General features: G+C 42.4%; 1 protein-coding gene across 2 annotated transcripts in view; it reads right to left on the bottom strand.

Moving 5' to 3' along the window:
- Positions 1-1925: 1925 nt before the first annotated feature.
- The window catches only part of LOC147080693 (ubiquitin-conjugating enzyme E2 D2-like), a 34859-nt gene continuing 19267 nt past the window's right edge, over positions 1926-17517 (bottom strand). Inside the window, exons 5-6 of one of the 2 annotated variants that reach the window (XM_085981113.1) lie at positions 10239-10288; positions 1926-6096 (exon numbers count right to left, since the gene is read on the bottom strand). In XM_085981113.1, coding sequence (XP_085837239.1) covers positions 10240-10288 — 49 coding nt within the window. In that variant the 3' untranslated portion in view covers positions 1926-6096; position 10239. The remainder of the gene's footprint in view (positions 6097-10238; positions 10289-17517) is intronic. The other variant, XM_085981114.1, reaches the window with a different exon arrangement.

Here is a 17517-nt window from a genome sequence, read left to right as displayed (position 1 = left end):
TAGGGTTGGGAGCAGTAGCAGTTTGATGCAGGTGGTGTGAGATAGATGATAGTTGAGGCACGCAGCATGAGAAGGGGCTCTTGTATTTATAGATTTATACTTTTCGCTGGCTGCCTCCTGCCTCAACTAGTTTAACCTGTTTGAATTCTCAGAACTTCAGGTTGGGGTTTTGTTTGTGCAACGCTATCGTCAGACTTAGACTGAAACCCCGGAAACTGAAACCGATAAAGCCAGTTCAGGAAGTGAGCAGTAACTAACCGGGGGGAGGGGGGAGCACAAATTTTCATTTTTCAGTTGTAAACAGGAAAAACAAAGAAATAACTTGCATTGCTATAGCGCCTTTCACAACCTCTGAACGTCCCACAGCACTTTAAAGCCAACAAAGTACTTTTGAAGCCACTGTTGTAATGTAGGAAATTTGGCAACCAATTTGCACACAGCGAGATCAAACAGCAGTGAAATAAATGGCCAGTAGCCCCACAGGGCCGTATGGCTGACTCCTGCTCCTATTTCTTACGTTCTTGTAGTCTGTTTTGTGTGTTGGTTGAGGGATAAATATTGACCAGGATACCAGGGTGAACTCCACTGCTCTTCTTCGAATAGGGGCATGGGATCTGTTACATCCAGCCGAGAGAGCAGATGGGGCCCCGGTTTAACGTCTCATCCAAAAGACGGCACCTCCGGCAGTGCAGTAAGCCCTCATGACTGCACTGGAGTCAGCCTGGATTATGTGCTTGAACCCACAACCTGTCAGCTCGGAGGCAAGACAAGTAATTAAATGCTCTGGGGCATCCGACAGCTGCCTTAAAATGGAAGCTGTCGAGGCGCGAGCGCGCCCACCTGAGCCACGGTTGACACTTGTGAATTTGTAACACGATACCAGTGTTAAAACACTTTGTTCTATAAAGGGCAATGGGTAAAAACCTATATCCCAACATAGGGAGCTGCAGTTTGTTGAACCATCAACTTTGTATCTCAGTTAATTATTGATTTTCTTCAGGTTTCTTGAAGCAGAAAACAACATCCACAATGAACTGCCTATACTTTGAAAACTGGCATCAGTTTAATTTCAGTAGATATCACAAATGAATGCAAGCCATTTCTTGAGATTTCTGCTAGTCAGGTTTTTTTTAAAGTGCAAAATAACTTTGCAACAATACTTTAATATACAAAATAACAATGTTTTCTTGATAATCAACTATTGATTTTTCACATAACAAAGCATGTGCGTGTGAGAGACACTACAGAAGTAGAAAGGTGTTCAAAATGATGAAGAGTTTTGATAAGAGTAAATAAGCAGCCACAGAGTTAAGGTAATTGGCAAAAGAACCAGAGGGAAAACAATTGATTTTTTACACCAAGTTATGATGATCTGGAGTGCAGTACCTGCAAGGGTAGTGGAAGCAGATTCAATAATAACTTTCCAACGGAATTGGATAAATACTTGAAAAAGAAACATTTGCAGTACAGGGAACGAGCAACAAGCAGGGAGTGGGACTGATTGGATAGCTTTCAAAGAGCCAGCACAGGCATGATGGGCCGAATGGCCTCATTCTGTGATGTCTGATTCTCTAATCCCCAACATTAGACCAGGACCTAGCCTGATTTCCACTAGAATTACACTGGCAAGACCATTATTTTACCTGTATATAGCGATCTTACTGACGAACAAAAAGATGGCTGAAACTAGTTTGAAGAATGTTAGCATAATTTGAATGTTTGCTTTGGGAATAGTTGCTGGTTCCATATTTCAGAATTTGAATAATTTGATCATACTTATGTTCTTCCTTATTGCAGACAGGTCCAACATGTTACCAGGCTCGCCGATGGAAAAACTTTTTGGGACCCAGCCGAATTCATTGCGTTCTGCCAGTTGCAGCAGTGGGCAGAAAGAGCGGCAGTTTTAAATAATTTTTTGACAAAGATTCTTCAGCTATCATTTAAGCTTTAATCAGTTTTGTTTTTTTAAACACAAATTACACATACCTTCAAAGCATTCCCCCCCACCGCATCCGATCATCATCATTTTGCATAAAAGAGCGGCAGGATTTACAAACTGCAAGTCCTACAACAACTTGCAATTTTCTGGCGCCTTCAACGTAGTAAAATGCCCCAATGCGCTTCACGGGAGCGATTATCAAACACAATTTGACACTCCGCTACATAAAGATATTGGGACAGGTGGTGACCAAAAGCTTGGTCAAAGATAGATTTTAAAGGAGTGTCTTAAAGGAAGAGTGGTAGAAAGACAGAGGTTTAGCGAGGGAAGTCCAGAGTTTAGGATGACAATTTTAATGGCGGCATTGGTGGACCAGAAGCCAATGTAATCAGCAAGTACAGGTGAGAGGGGTGAAAGGAACTTGGTGCGAGTTAGGATATAGGCAGCAACATGTAGGTTGAGCTTTGAGTTTATGGGAGGTTGCCAGGTGAACATTGGAACAGTCAAGTCTGGCGGTAACAAACACATAGATGAGGGTTGCAGCACCAGATATGCTGAGGCAGGGGTAGAAATGGACAATATTATGGAGGTGGAGAGGATATGGGGTCGGAAGCTCAGCTCCGGGTCAAATAGGACGCCGAGGTTGCAAACAATCTGGTGCAACCCGAGACCGTGGCCAGAGAGGGAACAGAGTTCACGGCCATGACCAAAGACAATAGCTTCAGTCTTCACAATGTTGGGTTGGAGGAAATTTTGGCTCATCCAACACTGTGCATCAGAGAAGCAATCTGATAACTAGAGGCAGTGGAGGGGTTGAGAGGTTTGAAAGACCAGTGCTGCCATCAATCAAGAAATCCTAGCACCTTACATTCTAGTCCCAAACTTCAAACTATGGTGACAATTATCAAAGTCTGACAGCAACCAGTGTAAGTGAAGTCTGAAAGTTTTGTCTGGCCTACTTCTGCTGCACTCTGGGCTCATCTAAGTCCCATGAATTCAACAATGTCACCTAAAAGAGGTGCAGACCTCAGAAAAGGCAAATGGATGGCCAACGACAGCTACAAATTATTTAAGTGTGAGATCATTCCAGTACAAACTGTATTTTCAACATTCCATTACAAACCTTTTGAAACGTAAAGTCCTCAGGTTACTGACAAAACCAGAAGGACATCCATAAATTTAGTAGCTCTCCCTCACGTTGGTTAGTTGCTTTACGGCTGGCTGTATCTCAAGTGCTGATGGTTAATTGGAAATTTTTGTACTTCCTTGGTACTTAAGTTCTACTTGTTGATAGGTTATCATAATACTGTTTTATGAATGACATTTAGGCAGTTGGCCAAGGCCAACTTCTACTGATCTTTCCACGACTGCAGCTTCACTCGGCCTGGTTAAGAATATTTGCTGTCTTGTTTTGCAAATGATGGAAGCATTCATCTATAAGTCCGTTAACGTTGGTCTACACCGGTTCCTCCTCTTCAAATGCAGCTAGCTTCCCCTCGTTTATGTATCAGATTTCACAGCTTTCCCTGAACAAGCTCTTATTCAACCGCTCAATTAAAGACCCGAGATCCTGAGCCATTATGCCGCACCCTCGAATTCACCAATTAAGGATAAATCTCTCCACGCATGACTGGAAGGGCCGATGGCAAAAATAAAGGTGGCAAACAGCAGTGGACGGAAGTGCTCAGGTCAAACAGCATCCATCCCAGAGATCGGTAGAGCTGCTGCCCAACTTACTCACTTCAATGTACAGCTTTCAATACACACAGGAAGCCCAGCCCTGCTCATTAACTATGTAGCATTGCTGGTCTGGAGGAAGAGGGTTACATTTGGAGCAAGATTATATTTAAACTGGAACGAAGGGAGGGTAGGAGAAGAGATATTTACGTCACAAGCACATTGCTGGTATTGAGAAACCATACTGATGCAAGAAAGGAAGTTGTGCGGTGGAGGAAGATCTTACATTTAAAAATAAACAGAATCTAGCAACATCCAAGAACATCACCATTTAGTCTGGAAAGCCATCGTTAGGGCAAGTCATTTATTGCAGCAAGTGATTTGTTGCCGAGAATTTATCCCGCTTGAGACTTCATGCAAAATACTGGAGCAGCAAATTACTATACACGCAAGTGTAGCAACTTCTAGGATTTGTTGTGGGATGTTGCGCCACATCAAGTGAATTGCCCCTAGCTATTGTACAACAAGCCATTAAACTACCATGCCACCTTATCCAAATTCCTTTCAGTGCTCAAAGTCTCCCCAGAAGTTAAAATACCTACAAGCATCCATACACGGTCGTATAAAGTTCAGAACAAGTACTACCGACTAAGTTTACATTAAACCTTAAGCACAGTAACTGCTAAGACTAAAATAAAAATCAGTCTGGCAAGTTATAGCTTCAGTAAATTTTAAAGCTAAACATTTAAAATGTTCCAAATGTAAAATTTACTTTTGCTAATAGTCCATGATACATTCTAGACAGTTTTGAAACCCTCGCTGTAACTTCATTTTAGTAAAATTTTAATTACTGTGCCTTGAGATTTACACAGGTTTATATAAAAGTTCAAGATGTTGCAAGTACTTGTACCAAAAATATCTGCACTTTGAAAAGATTGAAAATTGAAGCACGGCTACTGATCAAGTAATTGGTTCCTTCTTTCTCTTATCTCATTAAAATGACAGACGTCTTAGATTGCGAAAACTCGTGTGAAGCGGTGGGTAGCTGGCTTTAAGATGGGGAAAGAAATACATTTCAAGTTACAGGTAGTTCCATTAGCCCGATCATTATTTAACATACGACCCAGTCTCTCAAGAAAGGAGACTTGCATTGCTGAAACTAGCGACAATCCCACAATATAGCTTTGAGCAAGTATAGAAAATGGTTTATAGCAGCAACAGCAGTTTGTGCGCTACACGTGGTTTAAACAGTACAGACTGCACGCCCGCTTCCAACACAGTTCTGTAAGCTTACATCTGCCGATTTATTTCTGGAACTACATTTTTATTTTAAAGTTTCAACTAAAATATAAAAATCAACGTTACCATGAACACTTGATCTAGAACAGTGTATTCCAAGAACCAAGACACAGCATTAAGGCATTTAAAACCACTGGTTAGAATTGTCTGGCAAAATATTTCAATCTGCATCATTACAAACAGTTTGAGACTGCACCCCATTTTTTTTTTTTTTAAAAACAAATAATCTCAAATGCTGCACGCTAAAGACATCATTTAAGGTGCAGCTATGTTGAAATGACTAAAAGAAAGCAAATTGTACTGTATTCACTCAGGCAGCTCAAACATTGGTTTATGTAACTTTATTAAAAGAAAAACCCGATGAATACGAGCTATTAGTTGATCAGTCAACCGAAAGATTTGAATCATAATTCAGTGCCATGTAAGTGTTGCGGGAAACAGATTAACTAATAGCTGTAAAAAAAAATTAAAAGCAGTACTGTAAATGAAATTTACAAAATGATCTGAGCTAGTTCATTTGGGGAGGAAGATTGAGACAGTAACTTCCATTTCCATTCTGCGCAAAACCAACAAAAACCTTAATTCATTCCTTTTATTAACATGCATAAAATACAGCATATATTTTAATTAATGCCGCGCTATAACGTTCTGTACCAATCCACCATCCATAACAAAGTTATGAGCATAAAGTAAATGAACTCAACCATCATTTTATCTGGGAAAATGAAAGATGTTGTCCCAACGATGCAGCAATCCATTAAGGATGGCGTTTAACTGCTGACTCGTCCAATTTCAGGTAAAAATTAGCACTGTTACAGCAATGAGGAATGCTTTTAGTCTCATAACCAAGTTGTGAAGGTATTGGCCACTTATCACATGCTCCATTTATAAAGGTCGTCAGAATTTCAGATGATTGATGAAACTATATTAGAAATTGAGAGAGCTGATCTTGTCCAAGCAGGAAGTACTAAATTGCCTTCTCACAAGAGCATGTGGATGGGAAGGGGGGGGGGGGGGGGGGGGGGGGGAGGGACGAAAGATGAGGTCTTACAAGGGGGCAGCCAAATAGGAAACCAAAAATCAGTAATTTAAAGTTTATTCCAGCTATAATGCAAGATATTCGAACTCCAAGGTATCACACTGCATATTTCTGAGTCCATTCCCGGGCTATTCTGTTATACCTGCAAGTAGAAAGAGAAACATGATTTTATATTTTGATCAATTTGTATGGAAGACAGATTCACTACATGCCAGGCCACAAAAATCTTTTTTTGGCTTTAGACATGAACACAAGCATGTTGGTCAAGGCAACAGAACACATTTAAGCACCAACATATGGTGCAATTGAGGGGCAGAGATCAACAGTCTATTGTTAAGCATGAAGTTACACGTCGAAGCAGAGGAGCGAGTGGGACAGTCAGAGTGCGCTCTTGTGCCTCCACTACTGGCTTAAGAGGTAACGAGAGCTAGAAAGTTACATTTTCTTACAGAATGAGCCAAAACAAGGGATTAAGAGGGCACCATATGCCTGTCCCCCAAAAAGGTGGGCTTGAGAGAAAGCCCAGAATAGCAAACTGAGCAATTACATTACAAAGCGACAAGTGATCAGAGCCATTTACAGACAGCAGCACCACAGCTCCATTACAGCCAGCAGCTCACTCTCCACTACATGCAGACAGATGCTTAAAACCAGATGACGATTATGCAAGGCTACCTATAACCAGTTTATTTTAATCCCAACACACATCTCCATTGCTAATCCTCCAAGAAGCAGGATTTCATTTTCATTCCAACTCATTTCGCCCCCCCCCCCCTTATCATTTTAACTATAAAAACAAAATTCATCCAATGCCATTCATAGATCAAAGGAGACTCTTCATTATGAAAGGAACACTGAAAAAATTGCCAACCAATGTGCAAACCGTCTCAATCTAATCAACACCACAAAAAGATTATCTGGTCATTATCACATTGCTGTGGGAGCTTGCTGTGCACAAACTGGTTGCCACATTTCCTACATTACAACAGTGACAACACTTCAAAAGTAGTTCATTGGCTGTAAAGCGCTTTGGGACAGCCGGTGGTCATGAAAGGCGCTATATAAATGCAAGTCTTTCTTTTTAACACGAGATCCCAATCAATCTCTGGGAACATGTCTCCATTTTGACCACCATGACCATTGCAGTTGCTGAAATTTTGACTTGGTCCCCTTAAGCACCAAATGCACAATCCTATGCATTCTTCCGTGTTGAAATAAAGCTACTGCTGGGATTTATTCTTGTCCAGGATCGCCTTGCGTCTCCTACAATCTGCAGGTTTGGCTTTACCTAAAGCATCATCACATTCAGATCATAAGAAAAGTCATGTCTGTGCAACAACTTCCACTTCTACAGCACTCCAACGGTCCCCTTAGTCCAGTGACAGAATCCTAAACCCACAGAAACAATTATTCCACTAAGATAACAGAACAAGCGTATGAATGCTATACCCCCCCACCCCCTTCCCACAATCCAAACCTAAAAAATACATTTGCCCGGTTCTTTCCACAGAGACTTGGGACATCCGGCAGTCGTGAAAGGCACTCTATAAATGCACGTGTTTCTTTTGCTTTTCATTCTTGGTGTTGTACTGTACCTCAGTCTTGGCAGTTCACTTTTTTTGAAAAAGTACTACCAAAAGAAAACAGATCTCCAAAGCTACTTGCAATCATTGTGTCTTCTCAACAGCGCTTAAAATCACTAACGAGAATGTCAAGCCCAGGCATCGTGGCCAATGTACACTGAACTACCTAATCACGGATCTAGACCGGCAGCTATTCCAGTCCATGCTATTTGTACAATGGGTGCCAAATATCACTACCATTTTTAACCACTTCAAGCTAACTGATCAAATTCTAGTGTTCTGAAATCAAAAGACACATCAGAAAGAGTGTACTTCAATTAGAAGTTATATTATGCTTCAAGTAAATCCAACACATTCATTCTACCCGACTGCCCATAACTTCCACAAGTGTCAAAAATTCTTCACACCAGTATTTCACAGAAAATCCTAAAATAACAGCTAGTATCAGGGTCCAGACATGCACTTTACAGCAATTTCTGGAATATCCACATACAACTAGAACACAGACTGAACTGATAAGTCACTCATTTGCCTCACCCTCTGATTCAGCATGACTCAGAGAAAATCCTAATTTAACAAGTTAAGTCTTACCAAAAGCCACTATAGACAGACACGAGTACAATACAGAGGAACAAAATAAAATAACTTGATCATTCATGCTATTACTTGTACAAATAATCAAACCAGAATCCTTACACTATCCCATTTAAAATCACCCCCAATTAGTTTTTATTTCTAAGGTTGCAGTATTTTCATTCCAGCCTTGACACTATTTTGATCGACCACATCGGAGTAAAGCACAAAGTTACAACAGGGCTGGCTGTGACAAAGACAAACTTTAATGTAACATTTCCTGTTTCAGCAAGGGTAGTACGTGGCACCACAGGTTACAGCACAGGAAACTCATGTCGTCATGTCTGTACCCTCAGTGCTAAAGCAATCCAAAACTAATCCCAACGTCCCACCCTCTCCCCACAGCCCTCTATCTCCCTCAAATTCCAATATTTATCCCACTTTCCTTTAAAAGATGCAATGGTCTCTGCCTCAGCAGCTCATGACAAAGCATTAGACGCCTCAACTACCTTCTGCTTGAAGTTTTTCCTAACCCCTCTCCTTACTCTGACAATTTTAAATTGATGCCCTCTCGTAACTAACTCCACAACCAGAGGGAAGAGTCTTTCTCAATCACTCCATCAATTTAAAAATCAAGTTGAATTTGAGGCTTCTCTGTCCCAGTGGAAATATTCCCAGCATCTCAAATCTTTCTTCATAGCTATGGCATCCCATCCCTTTAACCCCGGTGAACCTAGTGCGCACACGCTCTGTGGCTTCAATGTCCTTTCGACAATGGGGTACCTGAACTGTGCATGCTACTCTAACCGTGGCCTAACCAGTGCTTTGTACAAGTTTCTTACTCTTGTATTCTATGTCCCCATTTATAAAACCCAAAATGCTGTTTGCCTTTTTATGACCACCAACCTGCACTCGTACTTTCAGGGAATTATGTATTTGAATCCCTAGGCCTCTTCATCAAATTCCTTCAGCGTCTTTCCATCGAGTGTATACTCCAATTCCTCAATTTTCCTCCGAAAATGTATGACCTCACACTTGCACACATTAAAACGCATCTGCCACTTGACTATTCCACTAACCTGTCTTCCTGAAGTCTTTATACACCTCCTCGCTGTTTGCCAAATCTACTGGTGTCATCAGCAAATTGAAATTCCATTCCCTATACTCAAGCCAAATCATAAAGCAACAAAAGTGGACCAAGCATTGACCCCTAGAATATAACACTTCCAATCCAAACACCCATTTATGCTGATTTCTGTCAACCAATATTCTGGCCAAGCTGCTACATTTCCTTATTACATATCTTACTAACAAGCCTCTTGAAATACCACATGAATGCTTTCTGGAAATACATCTACTGTATTCCATTCATCTAGCCACACACCTCAAAAACAAAACCTCATGACTTACCTTTAACGTATCCTACTGGCTATCTTGGATTAACTCATGCATTTACAAATGTTCACCAATTTTATCTTGAATTATGGATTCCAAGAATTTTCCCACAACGAATAGACTAACTAGTCTATAGTTACCCTGTTTATCCTTCTCGTAGCTGAAAGCAATCCAATGCTTGAGCCAATCTACGATTATAGTGTGGAGATAGAAGCGGATACTAGTCCATAGGGAGGATTCTTAATTGTCAAACTAGACTTCAAATAAATGTTGCTAGTTAGATGTAGCTTTACAAGTTCCACACAGCTAATGTTGTAAAATAAAATGCATGGGCAGTAGTGACATAGGGGTTCCATCAGCAATCTCCAAGCTGAACATATTTACTTTTATATACTTGAGAATTTAAATTTAACTATTACAGTGTCCAGTTTTATTACTAAAACACCAGTGATCCACAGGACACAAGTAGCTTTGCACTCTAGCACTGCTGTAGAACAGTGCCTAAAATGACAAGCATGCACAGATCCTAAAACTTATCATGCAATTATATATTATTCAGCAATTGGGAAAAGGCTGGTCGATCCTTGCTCCTCTCTTTCTCCACCTCCCAATTAAAAAACCGTGCGTCTGACGACAGTTAGTTCATACCTGGTCACTCCATACACCAGCATGCAGCAACAAGAGAATCGCACTATTTGTGTGCATTGAGCTTCACAAGCTGCAAGCACCTTACCCTAGAGCATTGCATACTTTTCTGTCCACTCCCTTGCTAGTCTGTTATACCTATTAAGGTTGACAAGCACAAAAATCAGACCTACAATTTTAAAAAAAAACTTTAGAGCTATAGGATTTGCTCTGATCTTCCCCACACAGGAATATGGCTGGTTTCAGCTTAATTAGCAAGGGCAACAGGAAGCTTATGGTGCAACTAACTCATGCTCTTAACAAACTAGTACAACTGTACCATGAAGCAGGCAATACAACGTAGTATCATGCAATTCTGATAAACGGTCATCGATCAGAAACGTTAACTCTGGTTTCTCTCTCCACAGATGTCGCCGGACCTGCTGAATGTTTCCAGCATTTTCTGTTCTTTTTCAGATTTTCAGCTTCTGCAATATTTGGCTTTTCTTTTACAGTATTTGCAATGTGACATACACATCATGTTTCTACACAGAAATGCTCAATAAAGGGGCTCCTGAATTTATTAGGTTACCTTCACACTCTGTACAAAAGGTGATGGCTACCTTTACAACCTACGTACTTCCCAGCAACCAGCTCACTGTCAGCAGAGACAAAGAGCAGGGAAATATACAAAATATATAAAAATGCAAAAGTGGGATAATGTTTTCTCTTTAAAAACAAATTCTGGTCTTCTGGCAGGAAGCAAGGATTTCTGCCAAGGTTCCAGACTGCAGAATATCCCATCCCCTCCCCAAGGGACAAATGCTCATCGTGACCATACTAGGTGAGTGGGGGAGGGGTGGGGAAGAGGAGAAATGTTTGTGGAAGTATAACCCTCTCCTCTCCCCAACCCCAAGTGCTTAATCCATACTCCCTTTAGGACCTGCAACAATCGGCAATTGTGTCAACATAAAATGTTTAACTTGCAAACAAATCAAGTTTATACCGTCAGCTGTTCCAATTAACCTGAACGAGGAGCTCAAGATAATTTTCAGGGAAGCATCCCATTGGTGGTGACACACTGGAGTAGTTCTTGAAGCAAAAGGTTTTAAAAGTTATCCAAGACATGGCTCCTAAGGCAGCTCATGCTGCATGCACAATCGCGTGTCTACCTGCAAATGGAATGCAGGGGATAGCAAGGGAGGCCAGGAAACCAATCTACAACATTTCCCATAGTGGTGCATCAACGCCATGTCTCAAAAGCAAATTACTGTAATATCCAATCTGGGAGCAAGAGAACATCTTTCTCAAGACAGTCTGGGTGCCTATATTAAAAATAAACTTTTCACCCAATTTCTACTTTAAGGCAGTTGGGAAAACTCCCATGGTTCTTGAAATAGCAAAGAAACTCAAAGCCTCACAGCATGAGGAGGCACACCTGCATTGATGCACAAGTTCTGCAAATTGTAAATGATCAGAACACAGATGTAATTGCAAGCGCTCTCTCAACTCTTGTCGGTAAAAATAAACAATTGAAGCCCAGACTTCAGAGACAGGCTGAGGCTCTCCAATAAATATGTCAATGAAGGTATTACAAGAAACAATTCAATGGACTCTAGTGGAATCAAGGGATATGGGGATCAGGCGGGAGTTGAGGTCGATGATCAGCCATGATCTTATTGAATGGTGGAGCAGGCTCGAGGGGCCGAATGGCCGACTCCTGCTCCTAATTATGTTATGATTTTTTAAAAATGGTTTTAAGTTATTTATTCTGAACATTAAAGATTTGTTAAAGAAAAAAATGGCAGATTTTCAGAAAGCATTGAAAATTGAGGGTACCCAGTAGTCTGACTGCACAGTGATGATTTTACAGACAAATCCCATTACAAATTCCTATGGCCACATTTATAATAGTTGGGAGGGGGGGGGGGGGGAAAGAGAGAATGTGACAAGTAGACAAGATTTTTTAGTGCATCAGAAAATAGATAGCAATGTTGCTATACATCTTAATAGCAGTGAGTCAAGAAAGCTCGACAGTACCTCCGACTGGAAACGTCCAACAGAGGGATTAAACAATTCAGAAGATTTACCCAGGTCCTTTATGTATTGTTTTAAGTAGGAAACTTCTTTTAACTGAAGACATGAGTGTTTACTCTCAGCAAGCTGGTTCAGAATTACCCTCCACCCCAGAAACCTTCACAGAGCCCTGGTGGTTTACATATCTTTGGTAGCCGAAAGAAATCCCAAATAAAGTTCAGGATCTACCCTTTGAATGTTCCCAATTCCAAAACACTCAGTGCAAAACAACAATTTTCCCCAGAAGAATTAAAGTGGTTTAGGACAGTATCAGTTTCAGGGTTCCATCATTTCAAGAGGGGTGCAAGACCCAAATTCAGCAGCAGCACCACATTCAACCCCAGGTGAATGCCTCTGACATTACTCAGTCTCACAATGGCACCCATGACCATCTAAGCTGTCCAAAGACATCAGCCAACTAAACAGCCATTACTGGTAGATGGAAAGTGTACAGCCTCTGGCTGGCTACTTGCAGTTCCCGAGATGTTGTCACCCCCACCCTGTAGTGGGCTGGATTAGAAGATATCTGTCACCAGCTGTAAGCAAGTTACTCAAACCAGAGGCCAGTTTCTGCTGCAGCATGCTATAGCACAGTTTAAGAAGCGAGTCAGTGTCTAAAAATCAAGAATCTAGATATATACTACCATACAGTATGCAAATGAGGGGACGCAAAGACAGAGGGAGAAGGGGAGGAAGGAAAATGAAGCACGAAAGAGAAAAGATGGAGGGAATGGAGGAGAAAAAAGGGCAAAGTGGAAAAGTCTCTTGCTCCGACAGGTATCAAAGGGGTTTGGCTCCGATACCAGAACTGGTGCAAGCATTTTAAGTAAGGATGGGGCCAGTCATCTAGACTTCACATGAAGGGCAGGTTAGGTACCAGAAATACACTTCTTGGCTGAGACTTTGCCCCAGGAACCACAGCATGTTAAGCAGTTGCTCAAGAACAATCTCACTGAGGAGACTGAGGTATGCTATTTACAGTTTCCTTTGAAAACCACAATAATTAAAAGATAAATATTGGTGATCCCATGAGAACCAAGTTCCACGGAGAACAGCTATATAGATGAAGCATTAACTCGATTTCCTGTGGGCTACGCAGGCAAGGCTGAACACAATTGGTTGGGAAGTAGAGGGGCAATGAAAACCAACGATCTGGAGAATGGAGTAGCCGAGACAGAGACCGTGGCATCTTTTAAGCAGAGGAAGAGAGATAGGGGAAGTGCCAGGGAAAGAGTAGAGCAATAGGATTAGCTTTGGATTGCTCTAGCTAACTGTCTGCACAGGTTTGATGGGGCTGAATGGCCTTTGCTTCTGCTGTAAAGATGGTATTGTCTATTGGTTACTTTTAGCAAAGCCCGCTTCATCGAATATTTGATAACTTGACTATAAATAGCCAGTATGACCAAATATAAATTCCAAATTGCAGTTGTAGGAGCCTCATTAGAATTAATGGCAATCCTACACAAAAGTGGGAATGTTGGAGAGATTTATTTGGTGCCAACAGTATAATCCCTTCGGAATGTAGTATCATGTCTCGACTTCACTGCTTTCAATCACTGCCCTCAGGGTCAACTGCCCTGCTCAAGGCTGGGCCCCCATTACTGTCCTCCTGCAAGAAATCCAGATTCATGAAAACCAACCAAAGATAGCCATTTGTTAAACAGGTACCAGCTACCTATGTTTTACAACAACTTGTAACACTGTCTATATAGCATTCCTCACGTCAAAGGCTCAACTGAGTGGAGGTGTGTGTGTTGGCCAAGGAGGAGGAGGAGGACTGGTAGAGGGAGTTGGGACAGGCTGAAGAGCAGGTAAGGTTACTGAAAGCAGGGAGGGAGAAGGCAACATTTAAACCAAGATCTTGAAGCTCATGCAATATAAATTTGATCGTGTTCAAACCCACGTTCTAAAAGTCCTTTACTTTTAATCCCATTACTCCACATGACCTCACTTGTGTACAGAAGCAGTAGATCCACCTTACACTTACAGCTAACCCAAGACCAGATCGGATTCTGAAACAGTATCTTGGCTTAATTTGTCTCAAGAAATCAGTCAACATTTTACCATCACAGGTGAAGTTCAAACTCGGAACACCGATAGCCTATCACTTTATGTTGCTAGAATACAAGAACGTTAACGGAAAAAACCATTAGGCCACACGAGCATTCTTTAAAAAAATATCTACCACACCGATGTATATAAAAAATTACCAAATTCCATTTGCCCTTTTTATACTGGTTTCCACCTGCAGTGTACACGCGCGCGTGTCACGCACACACGCACGCTCAGTCATCTCCTTTCAAGTTTTTCCCGATGTTTCCTCATAACTTATTTCTCCAGCACTGGGGGTTGGTCTTGCTCCTTTTCTCTGCACTGCCTCCAGGGCTTTGAATGTCTCTCTTGCCCCTCGGTGATCAAACTGTACTCAAATAGAACAGAATTCTCTCAAAAGTATTTTCAAGTTAAACCTGGATTGTGGGACAAGGAGTCATAGGTTTTCCAGGAAGGACAGTGGAGACAAACTTAAAATCATTCAAGAGGTAGCTGGTCTCTATAACAGGCTGACTTAATACTTCCTTCAGCTGTACCTTGCATCATCTAACCAGAGCACAAGTTCCATGGAACTCTTAATATTGTGCAACCCTCTATTTACTGAGAATTGTTCCACCACACTGACTGGACGTGATATCATGCTATTATAAATGCAAGTATTTTGCAGTTCTGACAAGTCAAAAAAAGGGGACTCTGTACCAATGTTCCCTGTAAGCTGCGCTTTGTTCCGCACAGCCGGTTTCTTTAATACGTGGTCCCTTGAAATTTCTGCGAATGCGTGCTATTTACAATGGAAAAGCCAGTGAGCGGCCTGTGTGGCACCTTACAGATTGCTGTGCAGCCACACAGCTTACAGGCAACATTGCTCCGTACATTTACTTTGATCTGTTAAGGCTAGAACTATCCAGTCGTCAGTGAACACAATCAGGACTATAAGTCAAAGCTAATTCCAGAGATTCAATTGTACACCATCAGAACTGCCAAGAGTTCCCATAGGAAGAAATGGTGGCTTGAGGAGTCAGTGAAGTCCATCAGAATCTTACCCAGACAATCCAATAGCAGAGCTTTATCTGGAAGCATATCCTGCACGAATCACCTTCTGCATATTACATCATGCACACTCAGTTGCAGTAGCCTGGCACCATGCCACATTCTACTGGGAATATCACAAAGTACTACCCGAAGATGTTCTGCAAACAGAAGCACCGTGATGTGTCTACTCCACTCCTCCGCAGTATAAAGGGTTCGATCCATACTGGAGTGCCAGCTCATTTTCCCCAGCCGAGGCTCACCTGTAACGCTCACTCAAATTCCCCAATCCCAAAACAGAGTACAACAACTTATGATATAGCGCCTTTAACGTAGTAAAACGTCCCAAGGCGCTGCACAGGAGCAATTATCAGACAGGATTTGACACCGAGCCACAAGGGGCTGGGATTTTACCAAACTCGGCAGGTTCATGGTAGGTGACATCCGCGAAAGGTGCTGACCCCGCAGCTGTCCGCATCCCAACCTCCGACATGATTTTATGTTAATAGGGCTTCTTAAGCCCGCCCTGCGAGGTTCTCAGCCAATTAAAAGGAAGTGGGTCTGATGACGTCATTTGATGACGCGTCATCAGCTGTTTTTTTTTAAAAAAAGGAACCATGTCCACATTCATTTTGACAGTTGTGCTGTCAATGTTCTACAGCATAGAGGTGCTGCAAACACTGAATCACTGCACAAAGGTGCACGGCTGCACCCAGGCTCTCCCATATCTCCCTCCATGTTTATGGAGGGAGTCACAGCACGCAGGGAGGTTCTCTTCCCTGCCAATGGGCGGAAGAGACCTCCCCAAGACACTAACACAGCCTGGTTGCACATTGCACAGGAGGACACATGCAGGGATGTCGTCAGGAGGGCCAGGCTGCAGTGGCACAAACCACTCAATGATCTCAGTAGATCACAAAACGTTACTGCAAAGCCACACTCAGCCTCATCCTGCTGTGCCACTCATCACATCCCCATCACTCTGCCTTCCCTACCCTACTCCTGCACATCCTTACTCACACCAACTTACCTTGCACCTCCACCCATCCCTCTATCTAAATTATCACTTCCCCATCTCACTAGCCACCCCTCACACTCATCCTTGTCCAATCACACCAATTAACACACAAGGGTAGGCACTTGGGTGTTTTACGCAATGTTCATGTAAACTTTCTGTTAATGTGCTGTCAAACATTCAAACCTTTAATTTCAACACTGTTTTCTTGGACAGATTTGTGTGCACCTTTGGAAGTGGCTTAGTGAGTTCCAGTGAATGGTGAGACAGAACGTTGTTTTCCCCCTCCAACGCCCCCCCCCCCCCCTTATTGGTGATGAGTATTAAAGGAATGGCTTGGACGTTGTAGGGATGCTTCATGGTGTTGGTGTGGGGTGGTGCCAACCTGTCACATCATGTGGCAGCCAGGGTGTACAGCGTCATAAAGTAAATCTGGCCATGATAAGGACATCGCTGGGGTCCCAGGCAGCAATAAGAATATAAGAAATAGGAGCAGGAGTAGGCCATTCGGCCCCTCGAGCCTGCTCCGCCATTCAATAAGATCATGGCTGATCTGATCTTGGCCTCAACTCCACCTTCTTGCCCGCTCCCCATAACCCTTGTAGTTCAAATATCTGTCTATCTCAGCCTTGAATATATTCACTGACAGTCTCCACAGCTCTCTGGGGTAGAGAATTCCAGAGATTCACGACCCTCAGAAGAAATTCCTCCTCATCTCCATCTTAAATGGGCGACCCGTATCCTGAAACTATGCCCCCTAGTTCTAGATTCCCCCACGAGGTGAAACATTCTCTCAGCATCTACCCTGTCAAACCCCAGCAATGTGGTCGGGCACTGATGCCCTGTGTAGCATCAGGTGATTGCGGAGAAGGTTGGTGTTGTTGTTGGCGCTGCTGGTGTGCCTGGTGATGTTGGTGTTGGGGCTGATCGTGGTTGGATTCTGAGGACCAAGGTGAGCTTTTTTCCCCCCCAAGAGCACTGATGCTGCTGAAATAGATGGCAGCTGAAATTGAGATGACAGAAGCGATCTGTCAATGGTGAGAGGTTGCTCCAAGGTGGTGACAGTGGATAGAGAGTTTACTCCAAACACTTCCAAAGTGCATACAGCTCAAAAGTGTCTTCCAAATCCTGAAGGCTCAAGCTTCTGACATTGGAAAGTGAACAGCTGTGAAATGTTAGCTGCAAAAGTGGTATAAAAGCTATCACCTATTCATAG

Source organism: Somniosus microcephalus, unplaced genomic scaffold, assembly GCF_052327205.1.
Source record: "Somniosus microcephalus isolate GS21.2 unplaced genomic scaffold, FLI_Smic_1.0 scaffold1227, whole genome shotgun sequence".
Taxonomy (NCBI): Eukaryota; Metazoa; Chordata; class Chondrichthyes; order Squaliformes; family Somniosidae; genus Somniosus; species Somniosus microcephalus.
The sequence above is the reverse complement of the archived record's forward strand: the minus strand, read 5'-3'. Positions and strand labels throughout refer to the sequence as shown.